Source organism: Sus scrofa, chromosome 14, assembly GCF_054392235.1.
Source record: "Sus scrofa isolate SSC_HxYL_T2T_F1_AM1 chromosome 14, Sscrofa_HxYL_maternal_Yorkshire_Landrace_v2.0, whole genome shotgun sequence".
NCBI lineage: Eukaryota > Metazoa > Chordata > Mammalia > Artiodactyla > Suidae > Sus > Sus scrofa.
In genome coordinates, this window is record NC_139396.1 from 73228853 (window position 1) to 73256154 (window position 27302).

The 27302-nt window shown below is 40.3% G+C and overlaps 1 protein-coding gene across 5 annotated transcripts in view; it reads left to right on the forward strand.

Annotated features, from left to right (window-relative positions):
• Positions 1–10583: 10583 nt before the first annotated feature.
• FMN2 (formin 2) overlaps positions 10584–27302 on the forward strand; it is a 305517-nt gene continuing 288798 nt past the window's right edge. For 3 of the 5 annotated variants that reach the window (XR_014827783.1, XM_021081836.2, XM_084996811.1), the window contains exon 1: positions 10584–12089. Coding sequence is in view for 2 of the 5 variants with exons in the window: in XM_021081836.2 (XP_020937495.2) it covers positions 10751–12089 (1339 nt within the window). In the remaining 3 variants the exon portion in view is untranslated. The remainder of the gene's footprint in view (positions 12090–27302) is intronic. The other 2 variants (XM_084996812.1, XM_084996813.1) reach the window with 2 other exon arrangements.

Consider the following 27302-nt stretch of genomic DNA (forward strand, 5'->3'; position numbering starts at 1 on the left):
AACATTTATTTTCTCTTCCTCACTCTTGACCTTTTCCCACGTTGTGAGAGTTAACCAAATTGACTTGCATTCTAGGAGAAAATGCTGACACTTAGAATTCAATGTAAAGGCATCTTTTAAAATATACGTATAGATAAATAGTGAAGATTTTAGGGAGCATTGTGATTTAAATCAACATTAAGATCATCTTCTGGAATATGCATGGACACACTCACGTTTATTAGAAAAAAATGTGTATGCATGGTATTTGGAATCTCGGCTTAATGAAAATTCATGTGTTTGGCCTAATTTTTGTGGGCAGCTCTTATTTTAGTAGTTAAGGCAGAGAAAAGATTACTAAAACTGGAGTGCTTTCTGGAATACAGTTTCTTCTCTTCTGTCTGTTGACCAAAAAGTGCACAACATAAAGCATTAAGTTTCAGTTTTATTTGGGAATCTTACTGGGGACTATAACCTGGGAGACAGCCTCTCAGAGAGCTCTGAGGAACTGCTCTGAAGAGGTAGGGAGCCAGGATATATATGAATATTTTGGCCAGGAAATACACAACACAGAGTCAATTATTGGTAAAAGACTGGCTTGACTAATCACAAAGAACAAATATCTCAAGTTAATGACCATAGTGGTTTTCTATGCATGGGAAGATGAAGAATCTGGGATCACTGAAATTCTTCCTTAGGAGTTCCTGTCATGGCTCAGTGGTTAATGAATGACCAGTATCCATGTGGATGTGGGTTCCATCCCTGGCCTTGATCAGTGGGTCAAGGATCCAGCATTTTGTGAACTGTGATGTAGGTCACAGATTCGGCTCGGGATCTGGCATTGCTGTGGCTGTCGTATGGACTGGCAGCTGCAGCTCTGATTAGACCCCTAGCCTGGGAACCACTTTATGCTGTGGGTATGGCCCTAAAAATACAAAAAGACAAAAAAAAAAAAGGAAGAAGAAAGAAATTCTTCCTTAGATATGCATTGTCACTATCTAGGGCCCATATTTCCAAAAGCACAGGATGCTTCCTGTTTTTTTCCATTCTGAATGCCACTCAGGGCTCACTGTCTGTAGTTGATTATTACTTAACCCTTGTAAAAAGGGATGATGAGCAATATTGTTTGTTCTTTGTTCTATTTGTTTCTATATCCATATTTATAACGAAATCTCTTTCCACCATCCTTCCTATTCTGTAAATTCTTTACTGTAGTGAGGGCAAGCTCTGTCTAGATCAAGATCTTAACCCCTATTAAATTCCTAATAAAGCAAATGGTTTAAAAATGATATTTTTTCCCAGTGTGTTAAAGAAGAAATGTTATGCTTATACATAAAAACTATATGTTTATGTTTTTATAAATATAATCTACGTGTCCTTTTTTTTTTTTTTTTTTTTTTTTTTTCTGGCCATGAATGGCATATGGAAGTTCCCAGGCCAGGGATCAAACCCACACCACAGCAGCAACCTGAGCTACTGCATCGACAATATTGGATATTTAACCCTCTGTGCCACAAGGGAATTCCACCCATGTGTCATTTTAAGTCCATCAAAATACATCATACTCTTTTTAACAACTCAATGACGATATGGATCAGCCTTTGCAGATTCTAAGAGTTGCTCCAGAAGCTCTTAGGAATCAAAGGTAAGGCCTTGTTGCCCCAAAAGAGCCATCATTCACTATACTGGGCTGCCGCTCAGGTGAGTGTGGCTGGTCTGAAGTGAGATACGGCTATTTGTGTAAAGTCGATGCTGGATCTTTTTTTCTTTAAGTCAGCAAAACGAAAACAAACCAAACTTTATTAGGGTTGGTGATTAAAAGCATAGGAGTTTAAAAAAACTTGATTCTAAGGTATGGTCTAAGATGTGGTCTCGAGCAAAAGCAGAGAGGTGTTCCCTGGTAGCCTAGCAGCTATGGATCTGTCACTGCTATGTGGGTTTGATCCCTGGCCTGGGATATCTGCATGCTGCATAGAATCAATGAATCTTTGAGCAGAAACCAAGGCAATTTTACTAAGAAGATGGCAAGTGTGATAGTTTCCCAGGAGAATGGAGACAGAACCTCACCCCTCGAATGTGGCTGTTGACCTTGGAGACATGCTGGGGACATGAGTACAGCCAGCACCAGACCTACACCCTTTCCTGGAATGTGAAGCATAGATTAACCACCTATGAGGATTAACTGCCCTCTGTCATGGGACCAGACCACCTACCTATCCCCACCTACCCTTCCCTTGGTCTTCCCCTCCTCCTTCTTTGTTCCTGCCACAAGTTTCTGCCATGAACTCCATCCAGCCACAAATTCCCACCACAGATCCCTTATAAGCCTAGCACCTCCTCACAGTCAGGGCTGGTGCTGTCTTGAGTTTAGCCTGTGCCCCTCTGATTCCTTAATAAATCTTTTTTGCTTTACTAACTAGGCCTTGCGTGTTCCTCCCTCAGCAAACCTAACAAAGTATAAATCTCCACAAACTTTTTAACTCACAAACTTGATTATGAAAACCTCACGCAGTGGAAATTGCAAAAGTCAACTTTGACTTCAAAGTGCTTTTCCTCACCCAATGTCACTCTCTCATAGGAAACAAAATGCCTCCATTGTGGAATCACAGCATGAGGTCTTTTTGCTCCTGGCAGTCTTGGGGTCCAGGTTGGATCCTCCTTTAGATTCTAAAATTTTGAACTTCCACTAGATAAAATATGTAGTCAAGCATTAATTAGCACTACCCATCAGACATCAAAATACTGAGCAGTGAAAATGTTCAGGTTATGGAATAAGCATACTACATACAAAGGCAATATTTTACCTCCCTTGGTTCACAGCATGAACAGTTCTTAGAAAGCTACTTCTGGAATGTCACTACAGAATCCCATGATGGATTTACCCAAAAGGCAATCATGTTTATTTTTTGGCCCAGAAAGAAAAAGCAATGTCTATTAGACACACGTGGTTTGTGCTAGAGAATTAGGCTGGATTTCACGGGAACAGAGATAGAAATAGAGGTAAGTGGTTACTTAGCTGCAATATTTATAGTCCAGGTAAGAGTTTCCAAAACAGAATCTAAGATATTAAAGGATATATATTTAATCATACATGGAACATTCTCAAGGATTGGGCATATCTGGGCCATAAAACTCATAAAAAGGATAGAAATATAAAGAGTATGTTCTCCAACTACAATGGAATTAAACTATAAATCAACAAAATTTGAAAAGCCAAGTATCTGGACATACTCTCTAAAGACATTTCGTGCTGGGAATTATTAAGCAATTTGCTCATTATTTCTTCATGGTGTTACTGGGGTAGGCATGTGTTGTAAAAGAAAATAATGCAGAGGGGTAAGCACATTTTCCTAGATAAAAATGATCCATAGAGTTGGATATAAGGCCTCAAGTTCAGTCCCTAGTCTGTGCTTAATAACTGAAATTTGCAATCAACTTCCCTGAATGGTTTGTCTCAAATTGTAAATGATGCCAGATCTTAAAGATATAGTATGAAAAAAGAAAAGAATGTAAAATATCTCCCTCATAATTTTTAGTGATTTGTTTTCTTGAACTATTTTGGATATTTTGGATTAAATAAATATGTCATTAAAATTAATTTTCTTTTTCTTTTTACCTTTTTAATGTGTCTAGCAGAAAATTTAAAATTACTGCTAAGGCTCTCATTTTGTTTCTACTGAAGAATGCTACTCTAAGGCTAAGGCTTCCTCAACTTTAATTTCTTTCAGGCTCTGTCTTTAGAATGCTTTTTGTCACTTCTTGCCCCTGAACAAGGTACATTATGGGCCGAGGCAATCAGAGTGGGCTTTCTATTGTTAATTCTGAATGGTTTTTAATGACTTACCTAAGAGTCCCTGATGATCCCTTTCAGGTAGAAAGCCCATCTTCATTGACACAGAGTATTGAAGAGTTCAATGCTAGAACTCTTTGGCTTTATAGGAGATTTCTTGTGACAAAAGAGCAAAATAAATTATTTCATTTCTTCCTTTGTTTCTCAGTTGCTGTCAGTGATGAAGACATTTTTCTCTACCTGTCTAGGTTCTTCTGGATAGTCTAAAAATTAAGTTGACGTGAGACAGATTAACAGAAGAAAATCAAACAAAAATTTGACAACATGTATACATAGGAAAGACACAGGAAAACTGAATAATTCACCAAAAAGGCTGAATTCCTCACCTTATTATTATTATTATTTAGGGCCTCTCTTGAGCATATGGAAGTCCCTAGGCTAGGGGTCAAATGGGAGCTGCAACTGCTGGCCAGAGCCATAGCCACAGCAGCTCGAGGTAACCCTGGAATCTTAACCCACTGAGCAAGGCTAGGGATTGAACACACATCCTCATGGCTACTAGTCAGGTTCTTGACCTGCTGAGCCACAACAGGAACTCCTTATTTAATTATTTTATTCTTCGGAAGGTCAAAGACTCTTCCTGAGTCTTTTGGGCCGTAATTGTTTTCAGCACAAAATAATAATATAAAGGGACATTTGGGGGTGGCAAATTTTGCTCCCTTACACAAACAATCCAAAACCTTTTGGCTTAATATGTATTGAAAACTAAAACGTGCCTAGGAGTCTAAGAAGAAAGTTTAAGTTCCATTTGCAGCATCTCTTTGCCTCAAATTTTTTTTCCTTCCTTTTTTTTTCCTCCCCTGCCACAGCATCAGCTTGAAGTGTACTTCAGTTCCCAGGACAGGCTGAAGTGGTGAAAGTGCTGAGTCCTAACCACTAGACCACCAGGGAGCTCCCTTAACTCTTTCCTAATATAAAAACAAATTTGTAGTGCATTCTGTATTGCTTGGGGAAGTATTATTTGACTTGTTCTGCTTTGTAAACGTTTTATTTCCAAATGCTGCATCAGTGATAAAATGAAAGATTGTGGTTAAAACTGAAAACTACATACAGCTCTGAGAATTCTGTCCTGGTTACCAGAAAATTTCTGATAACAGAAAGGGCTTTTTATAATGTTATCAGTTGTGTGGAGAATTGGAATAGTTATACAGATGTATAGTTTCATGGAAGTGTTTTGTGTAGAAATATCTCCAAGGAGAGTTAATTCAAGGTATTTGGTGATACAGACACAGTGTTTAAAATCTGGTGGGGGTAATACATGAGAAGAAGAATGTGTATGTATACACACACACACACACACACACACACACAATAACTAGGTCACTTTGCTGTACAGCAGAAACTGGGAGAACATTGCAAATCAACTATAATAAAAAATCAAATCAAAGCAAATCTTGGCGTTCCCTAGTGGCTCAGCAGGTTAAGGCTCTGCCATTGTCACTGCTCAGGTATATGCCCACCCCCAAAAAAAGAATAAAATATAATTTTGAAAGAATTTTCATTTTTTTACTCATTCAGTAAACATTTACTATTTTTGTCCAACCTAAGTTTGTGTGCCCCTTGCACAGTGAGGCCAACAGACAGAAATGTGGAAGTCTGGAGCAGAGAAAATTTTACAGAAGGGCTGAACAAGGAACTCCCCAATGGTTTCAGGGGGAGAGTTTTTGTAGGCACAATTTGGAGGAAGGTTTGCAGGGTGTGTGACCCTCCTCTTGTTGGTGGGCAGGTAACAGGGTTATGGTCCAGGAATTTCAGTCATCAGCCTGTGGTTTCAACCAGTCTGGGGTCCATGTGCCTGTAGCATGTAGTCACCAGTCTGCATCTGTGGGAGTTTTAGCTTCTGTGGAAGTACTCAAAGTTGTGTGTCAGACAGTTATCTACATCCCTTCAGGAGGAATGGGGAGTCCTATGCCTTTGTGGTCCTAAGAACTGCTTGAATCTGTTCTTTGGAACTCAGGGAGGGCCTAGAAGGCTGAAGCATTTTCCCTATAAACAAGAAATGAGGACATGGAAAGGCTTTTGTACCCATAAGTGTTCCACAGTGTCCTGATCACCATCAGCTCTGTGAGAGGGATCATAATATAAGACAGGCGTCTCCACCACAGCATTATTGACATTTTGGGCTGGATCACTCAGGTTGGGGTTGGGGTAGTGTCCTATTCATTATGTTTAGTATTGTGGTCTCTGCACATAGGTGGAAAAAAATTTTCTGAATTTAAAGCAAGGTGTAGAAAAGACAAATTTATTGAGGCAAGAGACACTGTTAATACAGTGGACTGACTTCCTGATAATCAGGGAGAGCTGACTCTGAGCACATGGTCATGTCTGTTTTTATAGCCCAAAGACGAAGGAGTGCGAGGAGTGGTCTTGCCATACACCTCTTGACCTGCCGATTGGTTGGGGAAGAATAGGGTCTTCTGATACACTTGCTGGTTGGTTGGGGAAGGACGAGGTCTTTGGATATGCTTGCTGATTGGTTGGGGGCATCTGTTGCCCCTATAGGGGTGGGGTAAGGAGTGGGCTACATACCTTTTCTAGAAGGGGGCAGGAAGGAGTAGGCCAAGTTGGTGGGGTGGGGAGGTCCTTAGAAACATTGTAACAATTACAGTGAGACAGGTGGGATGATAAGGGTCTGGCAAGTTTTAGGTCAGCCAGAGGCTTTTTGAGTTTTATCTCTTTGGAGAAGCCTTGAGGTCCCATATAAGGCATTTCATTGCCAGGCAAAGAGGGGACACAGCAGGCTAGTGCCTCAAGGACTGTGCCCCCCTTGGAGGGGGTAGTGAGGAGTCTTATAGTGTTTGAGGAGCAGGATGTGATCAATTTGTGGACATTTTCCTGATTGATGGGTAGTGAGGTAACTTGGAATCAGCATCATTGACCTTTTGGTTCCAATCAGTCTGGGGTCTGAGTGCTTGTCGGCAGCATACAGTTGACTTCTTCCACCCAGTGGGGCTTCGGCACCTGCAACATAGCTCAAAGGACATGGCTCAGAATATTTTCTATAGTGTTTGAAAAACTGAAGGTCCTTGATTTTGTTGAATGTCTGAATTATTATTGTTTTCTTTTTTTCTTGGTATTTTTTTGTAACTTCTATGATTAAATTGGTTCTTTTAAAAGTTTTTTCTACAGATAAAAAGGCAGGTGGAGGCCATGAGGTGGGGGGTGGTCCACTCTAGGGAGACCTCAGAGTGTCCTGCTCAGTTACAGACTCAAGTACAGCATTTGCTGCTATGTGACTTTGGAAAAAAATCTCTTAGTCTGAGCTCATTTATTAATTAAATTGGATTGAAAGTACCTATCTCCCTACCAAGTACACCTGTGAGTTTTAAATAAGCCTTTGTATGTAATAGAGCTTTGCCATCTGTGACCTGTTACACAACTGTCATCTGTTTTTTCATATTCAAAGGATGTGAAAAAAACCAGAAGTCTTCTCTGTTTCCCCTCTCTTTCTTCTTCTCTCTTTGCCTTCCTCTCTCCTTTTCTTCTTTGATCTTCAGAACTTGTAGAATGCATTGCAGGAAAAAAAAAAAAGGAAGCAAATAGTTCAGAGGCAAAGACGTCTTGTTAAAAAGAAAGCAAAAATAAAGATCCATAGTTCCTCAGCCCTCAAAGATACAGAAAATTCTTCTAGCCTTAGGCAAACTGTGCTCACTTGGAGGAGCCTGGATTCTGGAATAGAGCAGTCTTATGAACAACCTGAATCAAAAGCTTTCCAAGTACTATGGAATTGCCCACAGACTGGGATATTATCCTGGCAAAATTACTAAAGTTGATTTCTCAGAACTATTTACTCAAAAGGGCCACCTGAGGATAACTAGTCACCTGCCCTTAAGTTACCATCTATTTTAAAGAAAATAATTAGAAAAAGGTTAGTAGTTATTGTTTTTTTTTATTATTACTCAATGAATTTACTATATTCGTAGTTGTAAAATGATCATCACAATCCAGTTTTATAGGATTTCCATCCCGGTTAGTAATTATTGTTATATGATGCTTTTACATCCAAGAATTATAGGACCTTAAAAATAAGGTTTTTTTTTTCCTCCTGGGATAGACCATGATGAAAATAATATTAAAAAGGAATTATATATATGTATATATATATGACATATATATGACTGAGTCATATTGCTGTACAACAGAAATTGGGACAGTATTGTAAATCAACTATACTTTGTTGGGCTTCAAGGCCCCTTCAAGGAGATTGAACTCAAAGCCTCCGGCCAAGACAAGAATTACCAGACCCTTATTATCACCCCGCCCTGTTTCATTCCCCCAAATGCCTCTTTCCCCAAATTCAGCAACCTGGCCTACTCCTTCCTACCCTCTTCTAGGAAAAGTACGTGGCCCACTCCTCACCCCACCCCTGTAGAGACCTTATATGCCTCAAACCAACCAGCAAGTTTGTTGTAAGAACCCTCTTTCCACAGCAAATCAGCAAGTCAGCAGGTGTATCTCAAGACCTCTCTTCTCCCTAGGTTATAAAAACAGACATGACCACACACTCGTTGGCCCTGGTTATGCTCTCCCTGATTGTCAGGAAGTTGACTGGCTACATCTGCAGCATCTCTTATCTCAATAAACTCGACTTTCTGTCCACCTCGCCATCCTCAATAAACTCTTTATTCTTTTCACCCTGATATGAGTCCAAAAATTCTTCTGATCTGTGTGCACAAACTTTAATAAAAAATAAAATAAAAATTTATAAAAAATTTTTTTGATAAAATGGGTAAAGGAGGGAGGTTTCAAATATTAATTTAAAATATGCAAAGGAATATTTGCTTGCTTCATTTAAAATGCATCATGTAGGGAGTTCCCGTTGTGGCATAGTGGAAATGAATCTGGCTAGTATCCATGAGGTTGCAGGTTTGATCCCTGGCCTCACTCAATGGGTTAAGGATCCGGCATTGCCGTGAGCTGTGGTGTAGTCTGCGGACGCAGCTCTGGTCCTGTGTTGCTGTGGCTGTGGTATAGGCTGGCAGCAGTAGCTCTGATTTGACTCTTAGCCTGGGAACTTCCATATGCCACAAATGTGGCCCCAAAAGCAAAAACAAACAAATAAACAAACAAACAAAAAACATCATGTAATATGTAGTACTTTCTCCTCCTTTGGGCTTCCTTTAAAAACACTAGCATGTTAGCTAGGTATTTCATATTTTCAAAATGATTAACAACTTCTAACAAATATTTGTAACATTATTGATTAATTCCATTTTCATCTTATTTTAATTTACTGCTTGGAGCTTCTTTAGATGCCAATGATGTTTAAAAATATCTTTTAAATATAGGTATTTAAAATAGGTAATTCAATTTCCTAAGTAATTAAAAGTGGCAAGATTTGCAATGAGGAAATTTTTATACTAATATTATGCAGAATGTTAAGAAACTCTTTTTCAGTTATCAGAGAGGAAGATATTTTTCTCTACCTTTCCAGGTTCTCCTGGCTGGTCTAAAGATTAAGAGACAGATTAACAGGAGAAAATCAAAAGTTTTAGCATGTGAGAGACTCAGGAAAACTGAGTAATTTGCAAAATGGCAAAAGCCCCCATTTTAAGTACCATCTTCAGCTAAAGACAATGGAGAATATTGTGGGTAGTGGTTTGGAACTTCGAAGAGGAAGACAATTCACGTGGAGACAGAAAAGTCACTGGTAAAGCAATCTTTGCTGGGCCTGCAGAGAAAGGGGCAGGGTGGACTCTGATCTCTAGGCCTGCTGAGTTTCCTGATCACACCCAGCAGCAATCTCTGCAGATAGTCTATTCAGCTCTGTTATCTGAATTCTTTAGGCAGCTATGTGGGAGTTAAAAAAAGACTTCCCTAATCTTCTGTTTCTTAAAAAATAATTAGTCTAAACTAATCCACATGCCAAAGAGACAATTTGGGGTGGCAAGTTTTGCTCCCCTAGGCAGTGAACTGTTGCAAACTTTTATAACAAAGGCAAAGACAAAGTTTGTCTCAAAGGGTTTGCTTGGGAAAGGAGTGGTTTAGGTGCATAATGTGATTTTTTTGTGTGTGTTGGTGCCAAGGGTATTTCTTTTTGTCTTTTTCTTTTTTGTAGGTGGCAACAATAGGCACATGTTTAATATGGATGAGTTTGACCTCATGGGAGTTAAAGTATATGTACCCTTTTTGAATATAAATGCTGTTTAGTTTATACGGTAGACACACAGAAATTTACAGATTAGCATTTTAATCGTCTAATCTTAGTAATTTCTGATTCCCGGCCCCCGCCCCCCCGGGCCATTTTGTCAAAAAAGAGTCTGAAAAATTAAATTTTGAAATGACAATTAATGTTCTCTTATGGAGATACAAAGTCTGCACCAACATAAAACAAGCACTACGTGTAGTAACTTTCCTAAACCGTACATCAAGCACATTAACAATGTTTAAGATTATCAATCACAGAACAACAGAACAATCCATTCAACCAGTATTTATTAAAAAGCCATGCTTCTGCAGGCAGATTGGAGAGGGTAGTGTATGTGGCCTTGATATTATCGCACCTCTAAACTGGAATTTGGCTTCCCTTTTCCTCTTTAAAATTTTTCTTTTTTTTCGGTGTACATCTTCCAGCTGCCAAGCTCTTTGGCATTCGACTGCTATGGCCGAGATTAAAGCCCGCAGACAGAGGGGCGCTCTCCCTTCAACGGCCCAGAGGCGGGGCCCAGGGCCCGGGCGGGGGCGGGGCCCTGCGTGTTCCGCGCGTCCATTGGCGGCGCTGCGTGAGCGTGTCGGGCCCGGCGCGGGCGGGCGCAGCGACGGCGCGTTGTGTGAAGCGCGGCAGGTGCGTTTTCGGCCTCCTTCCTCTCGGCCGATCGCCCGCGGTCTGGCTTGCCGGGAGCCTAGAGCGGCGGGGCTGAAGGCCGGCATGGCTTGAACACCTGCCGGGGCGGCGGTGGCAGCAGCAGCGTCAGCAGCAGCATGGGGAACCAGGACGCGAAGCCGAAGAGGAGCGCAGGCGATGCCCTGCACGGAGGCGGAGGCGGCGGCGGCGAGGACGCTGCCGGGCCCCGCGATGCGGAGGGCACAAAGAAGGGGGGCGGGGGCAAGAAGGCGCCGGGCAGGCACGGCAAGGGGGGCGGCGGCGGAGAGCCTGGCAGGAAGAAGAGCAAGTCGGACCCCAGGGCCTCGGTCTTTTCCAACCTGCGGATCAGGAAGACCCTGACTAAGGGTAGAGGTGCCGGTGGCTCACGTGAGGATGTGCTGGAGCCCCAGGCCCTGCAGGCTGGGGAGCTGGACAGCGCCCACTCCTTGGTCACCAAAACCCCGGACCTAAGCCTCTCAGCCGACGACACAGGCCTGTCAGACACCGAGTGTGCCGACCCTTTCGAGGTGACACGTCCCCGGGGGCCCGGGTCGGCTGAGGCCGGGGGCCCGGCGGTCGCCGAGAATTCGGAGACTGCGGCAGGGGCGCAGGATGGACAAAGGACCAGTTCAGGCTCGGACACAGACCTTTACAGCTTTCACTCGGCTACGGAGCAGGAGGATTTGCTCTCAGATATACAGCAGGCAATTCGCCTTCAGCAGCTGCAGCAGCAGCCCCAGAGCCCCGAGTCACCCGCAGCGTCGCCCCCTTCCGCCCCTTACCAGTTCGGGGCCCTGCTGGGCCTGGAACGACCCCTGCCGGGCCCCAGCGCCGAGCAGACGCCGTCCGCGCGTCCCGACCAGCCCCCGGCCCCAGACTTGTTGTCTGCGTCCGCCGCCCTTCCGTCTCCTGAGTCTGCTCCTGGGGAGCCCTCGGCCGGAGTCCCTCTGCGAGGGGCAGGGGACACTGACGAGGAAGGCGAGGAGGATGCTTTCGAGGACGCCCCCCGAGGCTCTCCGGGGGCGGAGTGCGACCTGGCGGAGAGAGAGGCCCTGCAGAGGCCCGGGGTACCGCGCGAGGAGGGCGCGCCGAGGCCCGGCGCCCCCACGGCCGCCTCCCTGCCCGGCAGTCCGGCGCGCAGCCCACGCTGTCTCCGGTCTCGTCCGCTTCTCGCCCCCTGCTACGTCAGGACCACCACCCGGCAGCTCAGTTCGCCCGGACCCTCACCGTCTGCGTCCCCCAGCCACAGCCCAAGGGTCCAGAGACGGCCGGAGTCCTCCCTGGGCCGGGATTCAGGAGCCGTCACGGCCCCCGCGGCCGCCCGGGCCAGGAAGCCCCGCGCGGGCCGCAGCCGCTCGGCTGACTGGACAGCCGAGCTGGGCCGCGCGCCGGGTGTCGGGGGCTCAGCTCACCTGCCGCAGCGAGGGGCTGGCGGCCTCCAGGATGTGTTCGCAGGTGAGCGCCGGGCTTCCAGGGCCCAGGGCGCTTGCCAGTCAAAGGAATTTCTATTTAAATGCAGGGCCTTAAAGGGAAGAGCTTAGCCATTGCTTTCCTGTGTGTCATCTCAAGAAAGGCTGTCCACTTCTCCAAAATATCCGTGCTTTATGTCCAGAGTCATACCAGGCAGATCAACTCCTTCTTGGCACACTTTGCAAAGCCATCGTTCTCTTTCCCTCCTCATCCCACAGCATTAAAAATAACAAGATTGTTCACGGTCCTCTGACAAATCATCTATTCTAGGGCTGCTCTGATAGACATGCTGCTGTGCACGCATGTGATTTGTAGTTTCTCCCTCAGCGATCTGGGTGCAGTCTTTAATGAACTTAAGTGGTCACTCCTGTTTGCTGATGCACCAAATCTAATACCTGCCTTTAGAAACTAATACACAATGATAAAGAATATTAAGGATCACTTGCATTTGGTTTCATGGCTCTGTCAAAACAGGGTGTGGCTTGGAGTTAGTGATGGTGAGCAGGCCAAAAGCACACTCCATGTTACTGGTACCTTCCTTAGCGTCTGTTGTGGACTGGGCCAGGCACTGTGGTAAATGTCAGGTAGTGTGATGAGTTTATCCTTGTTTTAGTCCTGGACTTGCTTAAGTGCCCACTGGTAGAGTGTCAGCTTGTTTCATGTTTAACAGCTTCTCAATTATATGAAATACTGAGTATCAGAATTTAAGGAGCAGGGGGAAATGAGGATTTACACATGTATGGTAGGTTGTGAGTATTTGAATTATTAAAAATTTCAAATGTAACTTGAAAAGCTTAAAATTCTATTATTCTAATCAATAGGTTATCTAGAAAACAATGATATTTCTCAATGAGTTTATCTGCTTCTTAGCTAAATGCTGTTGATATTTGGTACTTGTGTTGACCACATTTTAATTTTAATCTATGGGCTATCTTATATTTTACATTTATAGATTCTTAAGAGTGACCTCTTCTGTTCATTTTACATACTTGCTCTCCCTCTTTACAAATTAAAAGGAATGTTTATAGTCTAATATCCATTAGATAAATTATAAAAACAGACAATAAAACCAAACATAAAAACCCCAAAAACCTGATTTTGAAGGAAGACAATTGGAAAGCTCTTTAGTTGATTTTCATGAATTTAACATTGGTAAGAAATTGAGTATTTTTTCCTTATCTAGGTAACACTCATTTTATATATTATTTTTCTAATAATGAAGATGTCACTATAATTAAGACATTCATTAATATTAACGATTGTTCTTCCGAACACCGTTAGAGTTTGGAGATATATTAGTTTCCTTCACTTAACTAGTATTTTTATGTAATTTGTGCTGGGCGGCCATATTGTGCCAGGCAGTATGTTAGATGCTAGGCGATGTAAAGATCCTTAAATCATGCTTCTGCCTTTCCAAGTCTCACTGACTAGGTGTACAGGAACATGTAGAGATAGACAATACGGTACTCTGGGGGCAGGAAGTGTGGAGTGACTTACCTCCTTGGCAAGGGACGAGGAGAGAGGAATTCAGAGGAAGATTGATTAGAGTCCTGCAGATCATAGGGCCTTAAATAGGTTGAAGTTTTGTTTTCCTTAAGGGGGAAAAAAAAAAAAAGGTATTCCTGGAACTAGAATTCCTTACTTTTCCCTTTTTTTTTTTTTTTTTTTTTTTTGCCTGTTTAAGGGCCACACCCTGTGGCATACGGAGGTTACTAGGCTAGGGGTCTAAATGGAGCTGCATCTCCTGGCCTACACCACAGCCACAGGGATGCCAGATCCTTAACTGACTGAACAAGGCCAGGGATTGAACCCCTGTCTTCATGGATACTTGTTGGGTTTGTTACTGCTGAACCATGATGGGAATTCCCACATTTCATTTTAATTTGCTAAGTATTTACAAATTTGAAATTTGGGTCTCTTAAGGATTCCTGGGGTTTTGTTGACTATCCTAAGCAGAACTTTTTTCCTTTGCAGAGTTAATTGCTTTAATATGTATATCACCTACTATATATATATATTTTTTTTTTTTTTCTTTTTAGAGCTGTACCCATGGTATATGGAGGTTCACAGGCTAGGGGTCCAATCAGAGCTACAGCTGCTGGCCTATGCCACAACCACAGCCACAGCCACATCAGACCTGAGCCATGTCTGCACCTGCACCTCAGCTCACGGCAACGCTGGATCCTTAACCCTACTAAGTGAGGCCAGGGTGAACTTGAAACCTCATTGTTCCTAGTCTGATTTGTTTTCGCTGTGCTATGAAGGGAACTCTTCAGCTACTTTATATTTGATGCTTGGATACAGTTGGTTAGTGACCAGGGGATATTTGTGTAGTTTTTTTCTATAAATTTTTCTTATCCACTCACTTTTTTAAAAAAAATTTGTGGGTTTAACCTTATCTTGCAACTGGTGAGCGAATGGAGGTAATAAAGAGATCAAACTTTTTCAAAGTAACACTGTGATTCATTCAAAGGCCAAACCACAGAAATAGCTGAGTCTACTGATTCAAGTCTGAATGTTCTTGTTTATTATTAATTTTTGGATGTTCAACGCTATAATAGTAAAAACTTTAAAAAATACAGAATTTCATTCTTTCGCCTAGGTGGTTTTCCGGTTTCTGTTATTAATAATGTGAATTCCTTTAATTGTTGAACATCTGGCCTTCTGTGGGCTGGATGCAGGTGATTGCTGGTCAGAGTGAAGCAGGTTTTCTTTAGGCAGCTCTCGTGGAAGCTTTCCTATGGTGGTAGAATGAATCCAGATTGACACAGGCCTCTGTTCCTCAGCTGTTGTCTGTTTTCTTGTCATCTGGCTTCACATTTGGTTCTTTACCATTCTCTACTATTTTATGGGTGTCTTGGAAATTACTAGAGCCCCGGAGAGCACTAGCATTGTCCTTAGGGAAATTGTTTTCTGGCCTTAATTTACATGTCTTTGGATCAATTAATTGCCAGCTGCCTTTGAAGCAGGTGATAGTTATATCTATAAGCTTCCATGAACATCTTTTATTTTTAGACCGTAGAATGAGGGTTGTCAGCTCTGCAGGAAGGAACAGATGTTTTTTGCTTTTTACTGCCTTCCAAATATAAGGAGAAAATTCAAATGAAAAGAGATCTCCATGGCACATGTTTGTGTTTCTTTTGCAGATATAAAAACATGTAGCAATTATGGAGACCAAGCCGTTTTCACTGTTAAGGAACTGTTGATGTCTTAGGCCACTGCACTGAAATTTCAGTTAATTTGAAAATACATTTTGACAGTGTATAGTGGAAAAATTGCTATGAATTTGAGAGATTCCTTTGCACATTAAGAAGCTTTTGAGTAGAATTTTGCAGTTAGAGTTTAGACATGTAGGAGTTCCTGTTGTGGCTGAGCGGAAATGAACCTGACTAGTATCCATGAGGATGTGGGTTCAATCCCTGGCCTCGCTCAGTGGGTTAAGGATCCCGGGTTGGCTCAAACTGTGGTGTACATTGCAGACGTGGCAGAGATCTGGCATTGCTGTGGTTGTGGTGCTTTGGCTGTGGTGTAAGCCAGCAGCTGTAGCTCCAATTCTACTCCTAGCCTGGGAACTTACATATGCCACACCTGTGGCCCTAAAAAAAAAAATTTATATATGTAAAAGGTTAAATTTGTGATGCTAAATCACTTTTGATCGGGATATTTCCAAAGTCAATTATGTGCTTATCTGTCTTATTTAAACACAGTGAATAAATGGTTTATCTCTTTTAAATGGCTTAATGTCTCTTTAGGCCCGTAATGGTTACATCCTATGAAAACACTGGTGTTGTCCTCAACTGTTATTGACGTGTAGTAGGCTGGTGACTCCAGTTGGCTGTTTTTGAGGTTTCATATATATGTAGTTTTCTTGATTTTTCCTTCCTATCAGCTATTTATTCTCAGAGCTATTGGTCTCCCTCTCTCCATTACTTCTAATTTGATTTCCTCATCAATTTATTATTGGTTTATAAATCTTCTGACTATGATGTTAGCTATATTTATTGCACTTCTAATAAATTCCGGGCTCTCTGTGAGTGCATTACATAATTATTTCTAATCCTTACAACAATCCTGAGGTATGGCTGTTTAATCTTCATGTTGCCATGGAGCTAACCATGGTCAGGTGTGTGAAGTAACTTGCCTAAGGGCATTAAGTTTGTAACATGGCCAATCTAGGATCTGTACTTAAAAAAACAAATCTGTTGTTAATGTAAATAAAATGAAGTAGGTTCATGAGGTTTTGGAGGACTAGCTAGTCAAAAAAGGGCTTGGGCTTTAGAATTTAGATTGTGTGACTCATTTTGGCTTTTCAAAAGGTTATCTGGATTTTTATGTTGGAATAGAAGGACTCACTCTAGGAGTACAGACTTTCTTCTACAGCTTGTCAGATTGTTAGACTGTGAACTTTTTAAGGCTGGGAGCAGTTTTATACCCCAAAGTAGCATCTGACAGTGTAGACATCTAGTAATTGTCCAATAAATGAGTGATGGTCAGAAATCACCCCTGCCCTAATTAATGCATCAGTGTTACTGTAACAGGAAAGGGGATTGAAAGAATGTTGTCCTTTTCCCCATATCTTGCTTTACTGGGTTTATATATCTGAATAGGATTTAGCAATGTAAACTGGGAGTAGCAGCACTGGTCTCAAAGCATTTTAGTTTGGTCTCAAACATTCTTTTTCATGGTTTCTTTAAGTCTGTGAGTTGAATTGAAGTCAAGTACCCCAGTAATACTTCAGTGATAAGTTTTACTGACTGCTTCATGAACTGAGAACTGGCCTGGTTTTTAGCGCATTTAGACATTTGGATACGAACCATGCGTATTTGAAACTGAGCAGGTGTATTTAGTTTAGAGCAGTGTTTCCTTCTAATCCTATTAAAAAGGTGCTTAACATGCACAGTTGGGTGATGCAGCTGTGGTTATCCTAAGTACTGTGATTCCAGGTAAATTTGCCTCCTAGCTTGCTGTTTTAGTTAGGTAACTCTTAAGTAATTTTTTCTCATATTGGGGGGAGGAATAATTTCAAATTAATAGTGCTAGGATGAAACGAAATAGTGTATGTGAAGCCCCTACAATTCTTCCTGGTACATAGAAGGCATGCAATTGGTGCTGCGTGTTTTCCTGTCCTGGTTTATTGCCTTAATAATAATAAACCAAATTTTGTCAAATCAAAACAAAACAACTCTGAAATTGTTTACAGATATTGGGAACTATATAATCAGGTGCTAGTTGAAAATTAATATTTTGGGTCAATAGGCTTTTTTTTAAAAGTCTACACATTAGTTTTTTTTCTCTTTTACTTTTTTTAATGATTTTTTATGTCACTTTATCAGAAATTTTGGTTTTCTTGGGGCTTTGGATAAGGAAAGCATATGATGAGGGATGACTGTGTGATTGGGGGAGGTGATGATGTTTAAAGGATGGGTAGGGTAGAGGAGGTGCAAGCTGATATCCTCAGTATTTACCTGTCTGACTTTGCAACCTTAACCTCCCATGGTTTCCTTCATAAACTCTCTAAATGAGTTAATCTGCTTACTGTTCTAAGAACAAACCTTCATTTTCTGACTGTGTCTTTGTCTAGCAGTTCTGACTCCCTTGTAACACACTATTTGTCTCTCTTGACTTAGCATCTGAAAAAGGCCAATTAAATGCCCATTTCTTCATTTGTATCTTTCCCAGCTAGACCTGACCTGGTCTGTACTTACTGTCTATATACCATATGTACTTTTAGGATTCAGGGATTCTTTAGATCTTCCTTCTCACTTCATTCCACTTTTCCTTTCTCCTTGCCTGCTTGCCCAATTCTCTCCATTCATCATCTGCTTCTGTCATCCATCCGTGAATACCTGCTCCACGCCTCCTGTGTGCCAGTCAGTAAGATGGGCACTAAGCATACTGAAGGATTTATGAATACATATTTGCCATTATTTTACCCAGGAAACTTGGGTATCTGGGCTTCCTATTGGCAGCTAAAACTAGCTGAATTTAAGCTGGAAAAGTTCTAATATTTTTGGGTGATTGAAATTAATTATCTTCATTGAGGTATAATTGAATCAGTGGTAAAGGTAGAATGATACTTTGATAGAACTTGTGTTGAGAGAACATCTGTTCCTTTGTGGGTTGATTTTATTTATTTATTTATTTATTTATTTATTGCTATTTCTTTGGGCCCGCTCCTGCGGCATATGGAGGTTCCCAGGCTAGGGGTCGAATTGGAGCTGTAGCCACTGGCCTACGCCAGAGCCACAGCAACTCGGGATCTGAGCCGCGTCTGCAACCTACACCACAGCTCATGGCAACGCTGGATCCTTAATCCACTGAGCAAGACAGGGACCGAACCTGCAACCTCATGGTTCCTAGTCGGATTCGTTAACCACTGCGCCACGACGGGAACTCCTGTGAGTTGATTTTAAAATAGCATGAAAATGCAGTAATCTGAGCTTCCAAATATAAATTTTATTGGTTTATGAGAGAAGAGGAAAATTGTACTACTCTGTTCATTCCTGCTTTTGCATTTTAAGTAATAACCTGATGTTAATGGAATTTAGCATTCAGGGACCATTAAGAAGAAACAAGTACATACTGCCTTGTGATTTGATAGTTATTGGGTACAATTTTAGTGACTGAAAACTTTATAAGGGTTTTTAATATTAAAAATATAAACACATGAAAAGTAAAACTTGCAGTCAATTTGAAATGGTAGTAAAGCAAGGTTATAATTATAACATCAGAATTATAAGAATAAAAAATAACAGTTACTGGATGCTGTAAGAGGATGGCTAGTATGCTAGAGAACATTGTCCTTTGATACCTGCTCCACTGTGGATTCGAGAGAGGGAACAATTTATATCTTCCTTCCGAGGATATACTTGGAAGCGTTAATTGGATAGGAAAATTGCTGCCGTTTTTCTGTGATAGTCAGTCTCTATCGTACCCTGGACTCACTGGAAGCTTTATTATCTGTTATGCCAGAGCAGTGATGGGCTGATAATAGTCCTTTTTATTTTCAGGGGAAATAGAATAATTTCTTGAGAAAATTAAGCCTTTGTTATGTTTAAAGATAAATCCTACTTAAACCTTACTCTTTTAGCGTCTCTTTTTATTTGAAGCAGAAAGGTTCTTGGTTTTAATCGTCTGTTATCTAGTGGACATGTATGGAGAAGAATCCTGTGTCATTTAGATTGCTGCATTACACATGCAGTAACAGCACACTGGCAGTAGTGCAGGCTGAGATGGCTTTCCATCAACCTCCCTTAAGTATCCCACTGAACTCCTACCTCTTCTTAGTGCCCTGGTTTCCTAGGTTGCAAAAGTGAATGTAGTCTTGCTGGGAAGCTGCCTCCTCCAAGTCTCATCCAACTGTGAGATTCTATGGTGTGATGGTTCCAGGAGTTAACCTTTTCTCCTAATAATGATACTTTGCACATTTGGAACTTTTCTTTACTGTTAGAGTGGAAGAAAATCCCTGTCGAAGGGTCCATTTATACCCTGGAGTAAAGATGCTTTGGGTGTCGGTAATAGCTGGTGGTAAGACCTTGATAGTTTGGGTCAGTAGTTAATTGATACTGAAGGAGATTTTGATTGGTTGGAAAACTGTTGTCTAATGTACACCTAGGACCTTGCATTTTTTTTTTTTTTTTTTTTTTAAGGACTGCATCCGTAGCGTATGGAGGTTCTGAGGCTAGGGATCAAATCAGAGCTACTGCTGCTGGCCTACACCACAATGCAGGATCCAAACAGCGTATGTGACCTACAACACAGCTCACAGCAATGCCGGATCCTTAATCCACTGAGCGAGGCCAGGGATGGAACCGAAACCTCATGGTTCCTAGTCGAATTTGTTTCCCTTGTGCCACCACGGAACACCTAGGACCTTGCATTTTTATTTTTTTAAGGAACTCTTCTAATTTATTTTTAAAATTTTATGGAATGATAGTAGACTTACAGTGTGTCAGTTTCAGCTCTATAGCAAAGTGATTCAGTTATAGATATATGTATTTTTCCAGGTTCTTTCCATTATACATTATTACGAGATACTCAGTATAGTTCCCTGTGTTATACAGTGGGTCTTTGTTGTTTATCTGTTTTATATATTTAGTAATGTATATTTGTTAATCCTAAACTCCTAATTTATTCTTCCTGCCACCCCCCCTTTGATAACCATGAATTTGTTTTGTTTATTTCTGTTTTGTAAATAAGTTCATTTGTATTTTTTTTAGATTCTATATATTCTATATATAAGTGATATCTCATTTGTCTTTTTCTTCACTTAGTATGATAATCTCTAGGTCCATCCACATTGTTGCAAATGGCAATATTTCATTCTTTTTATGGCTGAGATTATATATATCTATATTATATATGTAATAGATATATCTATCTCACATCTTCTTTATCCATTTATATATTGAGGGCACTTAGGTTGCTTCCATGTTTTGGCTATTGTAAATAGTGCTGCTCTGAACATTGGGGTGCATCTATCTTTTATTTGTTTTTGGCTGTATCTGCAACATGTAGAAGTTCATACGGGAACTCTGTTTTTTATTTTATTTATTTATTTATGCCACACCCTCAGCATGTGGAAGTTATCAGGCCAGGTATCAAACCCAAGCCACAGTAGTAATCTGCTTTTTTTTTTAAGTTTTATTGACGTACAGTTGATTTACAAGGTTGTGATAATTTTTGCTGTACAGCAAAGTGATTCAGTCACACATATGCACATGTCCATTCTCTTTCAGATTTTTTTCCCATATAGATTATCATAGAATATCGGGTAGAGTTCTTTGTGCTATATTGCATGTTCTCATTGGTCAGTCATTCCATAAGTCTCAGGGTACATATGTCAATCCCAAACCCCCAGCCCATACCTCCCTCCCACCCCTACCTGTCTGCTTTGGTAACCATAAGTTTTTCAAAGTCTGTGAGTCTCTGTTTTGCAAATAAGTTTGTTTGTATCTGTTTTTTTAGATTCCAAATATAAGTGATATTTTACCATATTTCTCTTTTACTGTCTAACTTTGCTTAGTATGATAGTTTCTGAGTCCATCCGTTTTGTTACAGATGGCATTATTTCATTCTTTTTTATGACTGAGTAATATTCTGTTGTATATCTCTACCACTTCTTTGTCCATTCCTCTGTTGATGGATATTTAGGTTGCTTCCATGTCTTAGCTAATGTAAATAGTGTTGCAGTGAACATTGGGTGCATGTATCTTTTTGAATTAGGATTTTCTCCAGATAGATGTCCAGGAGTAGGATTGCTAGATTATGTGGTAATTTTATTTTTAGTTTTTTGAGCGACCTCTATAATGTTTTCCATAGTGGTTGCACCAATTTACATTCCTACCAACAGTATAAGAGGGTTCCCTTTTTTCCACATCCTCTCCAGCATTTATTGTTTGTAGACTTTTTGATGATGGCTGTTCTGGCTGGTGTAAGGTGGTACCTCGTAGTTTTGATTTGCATTTCTCTAATAATTACTGATGTTGAGGATCTTCTCAGGTGCTTTTTGGCCATCCATATGTCTTTTTTGGAGAAATGTCTATTTAGATCTTCTGCCCATTTTTCATTGGGTGGTTTTTTTTTGATATTGAACTGAGGGTGGTATTTGTATATCTTGGAGATTAATCCCTTGTCAGTTGCTTCATTTACAAATATTTTCTCCCATTCTGTGGGTTACATTTTTTTTTTATGGTTTCCTTTGCTGTGCAAAAACTTTTAAGTTTAATTAGGTCCCATTTGTTTATTTTTTGTTTTTATTTTCATTATTCTAGGAGGTGGATGTGAGAAGATATTGTGGTTTATGTCAAGAATGTTTGGCTTATGTTTTCCTCTAAGTTTTGTAGTATCTGGTCTTACATTTAGATCTTTAATCCATTTTTGGTTTATTTTTATGTATGGTATTAGGGAGTGTTCTAATTTCATTCTTTTATGTGTAGCTGCCCAGTGTTCCCAGTACCACTATTGAAGAGACTGTCCATTCTCTGTTGTATATTCTTGCCTTCTTTGTTGTAGATTAATTGACCATAGGTGCTTGGGTTTATTTCTGGGCTTTCTGTCCTGTTCCATGGATCTGTATTTCTGTTTTTGTGTCAGTACTATTACAGTTTTGATGACTGTAGCTTTGTAGTATAGTCTGAAGTCAGGGAGCCTGATTCCTCCAGCTCCATTTTTCTTTCTCAGGATTGCTGTGGCTATTTCTGGTCTTTTGAGCTTGCGTACACATTTTAAAATGTTTTGTTTGAGTTCTGTGGAAAATGCTGTTGGTAATTTGATAGGGATTGCATTGAATCTGTAGATTGCCTTGGGTAGTATACTCATTTTGACACTATTGATTCCTCTGATCCAAGAGCGTGGTATATCTTTCCATCTGTTTATGTCATCTTTGATTTCTTTCCTCAGTGTCTTATAGTTTTCATTTATTTATTTTTTAACTTTTTTTTTTTTTGGCCTTTTTTTGCCTTTTCTAGGGCCGCTCCCGCGGCATATGGAGATTCCCAGGCTAGGGGTCCAATCAGAGCTGTAGCCTCCAGCCTATGCCAGACTCACAGCAACGCGGGATCCGAGCCGCGTCTGCAACCTACACCACAGCTCACGGCAACGCCGGATCGTCAACCCACTGAGCAAGGGCAGGGACTGAACCCGCAACCTCATGGTTCCTAGTCGGATTCGTTAACCACTGCGCCACAACAGGAACTCCATCTTATAGTTTTCAGAGTATAGGTCTTTTGTCTCTTTAGGTAGATTTATTCCTAGGTATTTTTTTTTGTTGTTGTTGCAGTGGTAAATGGGATAGTTTCCCTAATTTCTCTTGTGCTATTTTGTTGTTAATATGTAGAAATGCAAGAGATTTCTGCGTATTAATTTCGTATCATGCAACTTTACCAAATTCATTGATGAGCTGTAGTAGTTTTCTTATGGCATCTTTAAACTTTTCTGTGTATAGCATCATGTCATCTGCAAACAATCACAATTTTACTTCTTCTTTTCCAATTTGGATTTCTTTTATTTCTTTTTCTTCTCTGATTATTGCTGCTAGGACATGCAAAAACTATGTTGAGTAAAAGAGGCAAGAGTGAACATTCTTGTCTTGTTCCTGATTTTTGAGAAAACACTTTCAACTTTTCACCATTGAGCTAGCTGTGGGGTTGTCTTACATGTCCTTTATTATGTTAAGGTAGGTTCCCTTTATGCCCACTTTTTGGTGAGTTTTTATCATAAATGGATGTTGAAGTTTATCACAAGTTTTTTCTGCATCAATTGAGATGATTGGATGCTTTTTATTCTCAGTTTGTTTGTATAGTATACCACGCAAGTTGATTTGTAGATATTGAAAAATCCTTGCATCTCTGGGATAAATCCCACTTGATCATGGTATATGATCCTTTTAATGCATCGTTGGAGTTGGTGTGCTTGTGTTTTATTGAGGATGTCTCTGTTTATGTTCATCATCAGTCATATTGGCCTGATATCTTTGTCTGATTTTGGTATCAGGGTGATGATGGCCTCATAGAATGAGTTTGGAAATGTTCCTTCCTCTCTGAATTTTTGGAATAGTTTCCAAAGGATATGTGTTAACTCTTTTCTAAATGTTTGTTAAAATTTGCCTGTGAAGCCATTTGGTTCTGGACTTTTGTTGGGAGTTTTAAAATTACTGATTCAATTTCAGTACTGGTAATTGGTCCATTCTTATTTTCTAGTTCTTTCTGTTGCAGTCTTGGGAGATTGTGCCTTTCTAAGAATTTGTCCATTTCTTCTATATTGTCCATTTTATTGGCACACAGTTGCTCATAGTAGTCTCTTATGATCCTTCGTATATCTGTGGTGTCAGTCATTACTTCTTTTTCATTTCTGATTGTATTTATTTTAGCCTTCGCCCTTTTTTCTTTCTGAGTCTGTCTCAAAGTTTATGAATTTTGTTGATATTTTCATAGAAACTAGTTTCATTGATCTTTTCTTTTTTTTTAGGGCCACACCCACAGCATATGGAAGTTCCCAAGCTAGAGGTCAAATTGGAGCTATAACTGCTGGTCTACACCACAGCCACAGCAACGCCAGACCCGAGCCATGTCTGTGACTTACACCATAGCTCATGGTGATGTGGGATCATTAACTGACTGAGTGAGGCCTGCATCCTCATAGGTATTGGTCGGATTCATTACTGCTGAGCTGCAGTGTGAACTCGTACTGTTTTTTTTTTACTATTTCATTTATTTCTGCTCTGATCTTTATGATTTTTTTTCCATGTAGTAACTTTGGGTATTGTTTGTCCTTTTTCTAGTAGTTTTAGGTATAAGGTTTGGACCTTATGTTTTTGAACACCAAGGTAGTGACTGTGGATATGGTGGGTAGCTTGAGCTGTATTTTTTTTTTTTTTGAAATTTTTAAACGTGGAGGCTGTGGTTATACAATTTTGTGACCCAAGAATTTAGAGCATATTGAATTTTTATAATATTGGCTCCAGATACATTGAGCAAGTCCTTTTATTTTTTAAAAATATTTACTCAATGAATTTATTACATTTATGCTTGTATAAGGATCATCACAATCCAGTTATATAGGATTTCCATTGCTCAACCCCAGCACATCCCCCACCTCCTGAACTGTCTCCTTTGGAAAACATAAGTTTTTCAAAGTTTGTGAGTCAGTGTCTGTTCTGCAACGAAGTTCATTGTGTCTTTTATTCAGATTCCACATGTCAGTGAAAGCATTTGATGTTGGTGTCTCATTGTCTGACTGATTTAACTTAGCATGATAATTTCTAGGTCCATCCATGTTGCTAAAAATGCCGGTATTTCGTTCCTTTTTATGACTGAGTAATATTCCATTGTGTATGTGTACCACATCTTCTTGATCCACTCCTCTGTCGATGGACATTTAGGTTGTTTCCATGTCTTGGCTATTGCAAATAGTGCTGCAATGAACATCGGAGTACATGTGTCTTTGTGACTCATGGTTTTCTTTGGATAGATACCCAGGAGTGGGATTGCTGGGTCAAATGTTACTTCTATGTTTAGTTTTCTGAGGCATCTTCATACTGTTTTCCACAGTGGTTGCACCAATTTACATTCCCACCAACAGTGTACTAGGGTTCCTTTTTCTCCACACCCTCTCCAGCATTTATTATTTGAAGACTTTTTGATGATGGCCATTCTGGCTGGTGTAAGGTGGTACCTCACAGTGGTTTTGATTTGCATTTCTCTAATGATGAGTGATGTTGAACATCTTTTCATGTGTTTTTTAGCCATCCATATGTCTTTTTTGGAGAACTGTCTGTTTAGATCTTCTGCCCATTTTTTGATGGGGTTATTTGTTTTTTTGTATTGAGCAGTAGAAGATGTTCATTAATTTTGGAGATGAATCCTTTGTCAGTAGATTCATTTGCAAAGATTTTCTCCCATTCTGTGGGTTGTCTTTTCGTTTTGTTTAGGGCTTCCTTTGCTGTGCAGAAACTTCTAAGTTTGATTAGGTCCCATTTGTTTATTTTTGTTTTTACTGTCATGACTCTAAAAGGTGGATCTGAGAGGATGTTGCTGTCATATACGTCAGAGAGTGTTTGGCCTGTGTTTTCCTCCAAGAGTTGTATAGTATCTGGTCTTATATCTAGGTCTTTAATCCATTTTGGGCTTATTTTTGTGTTTGGTATTAGGGAGTGTTCTAATTTCATTCTTTCCATGTGGCTGTCCAGTTTTCCCAGTACCACTTACTGAAGAGGCTGTCTTTTCTCCCTTGTGTATTCTTGCCTCCTTTGTCATAGATTAGTTGGCTGTAGGTGCATGGGTTGAATTCTGGGCTTTCTATCCTGTTCCACTGATCTCTATTTCTGTCTTTGTGCCAGTACCATACGGTTTTGACGATTGTTGCTTTGTAGTACAGTCTGAAGTCCGGGAGCCTGATTCCTGCAGCTCCATTTTTCTTTTTCAGGATATCTTTGGCTATTCTGGTTCTTTTGTGCTTCCAAACAAACTTTAAAATATTTTGTTCGAGTTCTGTGAAAAATGTTACCTTGGTAATTTGATAGGGATTGCATTGAATCTGTAGATTGCCTTAGGTAGTATAGTCATTTTGATAATATTAACTCTTCCAATCCAAGAGCATGGTATGTCTTTCCATCTATTTGTGTCATCTTTGATTTCCTTCATCAGTGTCTTAAAGTTTTCAGAGTACAGGTCTTTTGTCTCTTTAGGTAGGTTTACTCCTAGGTATTTTATTCTTTTGGATGCGATGGTAAACGGGATTGCTTCCCTGATTTCTCTTTCATTGTTAGTGTATAGAAATGCCGTCAATTTCTGTGTATCACTTTTGTATCGTGCAACTTTGCCAAATTCATGGATGAGCTCTAACAGTTTTCTGGTAGAGTCTTTAGGATTCTCTAGGTATAGTGTGATCTGCAAATAGTGATCGTTTTACTTCTTCCTTTCCAATTTGGATTCTTTTTCTTTCTTCTACTTCTCTGATTGCTGTGCTTAGGACTTCCAGAACTATGTTGAATAGTAGTGGCGAGAGTGGACATCCTTGTCTTGTTCCTGATCTCAGTGGGAATTCTTTGGGCTTTTCACCATTGAGAATGATGTTCACTGCGGGTTTGTCATATATGGCCTTTATCATGTTGAGGTGGTTTCCCTGTATGCCCACTTTCTGAAGGGTTTTGATCAGAAATGGGTGTTGGATTTTGTCAAAGCCTTTTTCTGCATCTTGAGAGGATCATGTGGTCTTTATTCTTCAGTTTGTTGATGTGGTATATCACAGTGATTTATTTGCAGATATTGAAGAACCCTTACATCCCTGGGATAAATCCCACTTGATCATGATGTACAATCCTTTTAATGTATTATTGGATGCAATTTGCTAGTATTTTGTTGAGGATTTTTGCATCTATGGTCATCAGTGTAGTTTTCTTTTTTTGTGGTATCTTTGTCTGGTTTTGGTATCAGGGTGATGGTGGCCTCATAGAATGAGTTTGGGAGTATCCCTTCCTTTGCAATTTTGTGGAAGAGTTTCAGAAGGATACATATTAGCTCTTCTCTAAATGTTTGGTAGAATTTGCCTGTGAAGCCATCTGGTCTTGGACTTTTGTTTGTTGGAAGTTTTTAAATCACAGTTTCCATTTCAGTTCTTGTGATTGGTCTCTTCATCTTTTCTATTTCTTCTTGGTTTAGTCTTGGAAGATTGTACTTTTCTAAGAATTTGTCCATTTCT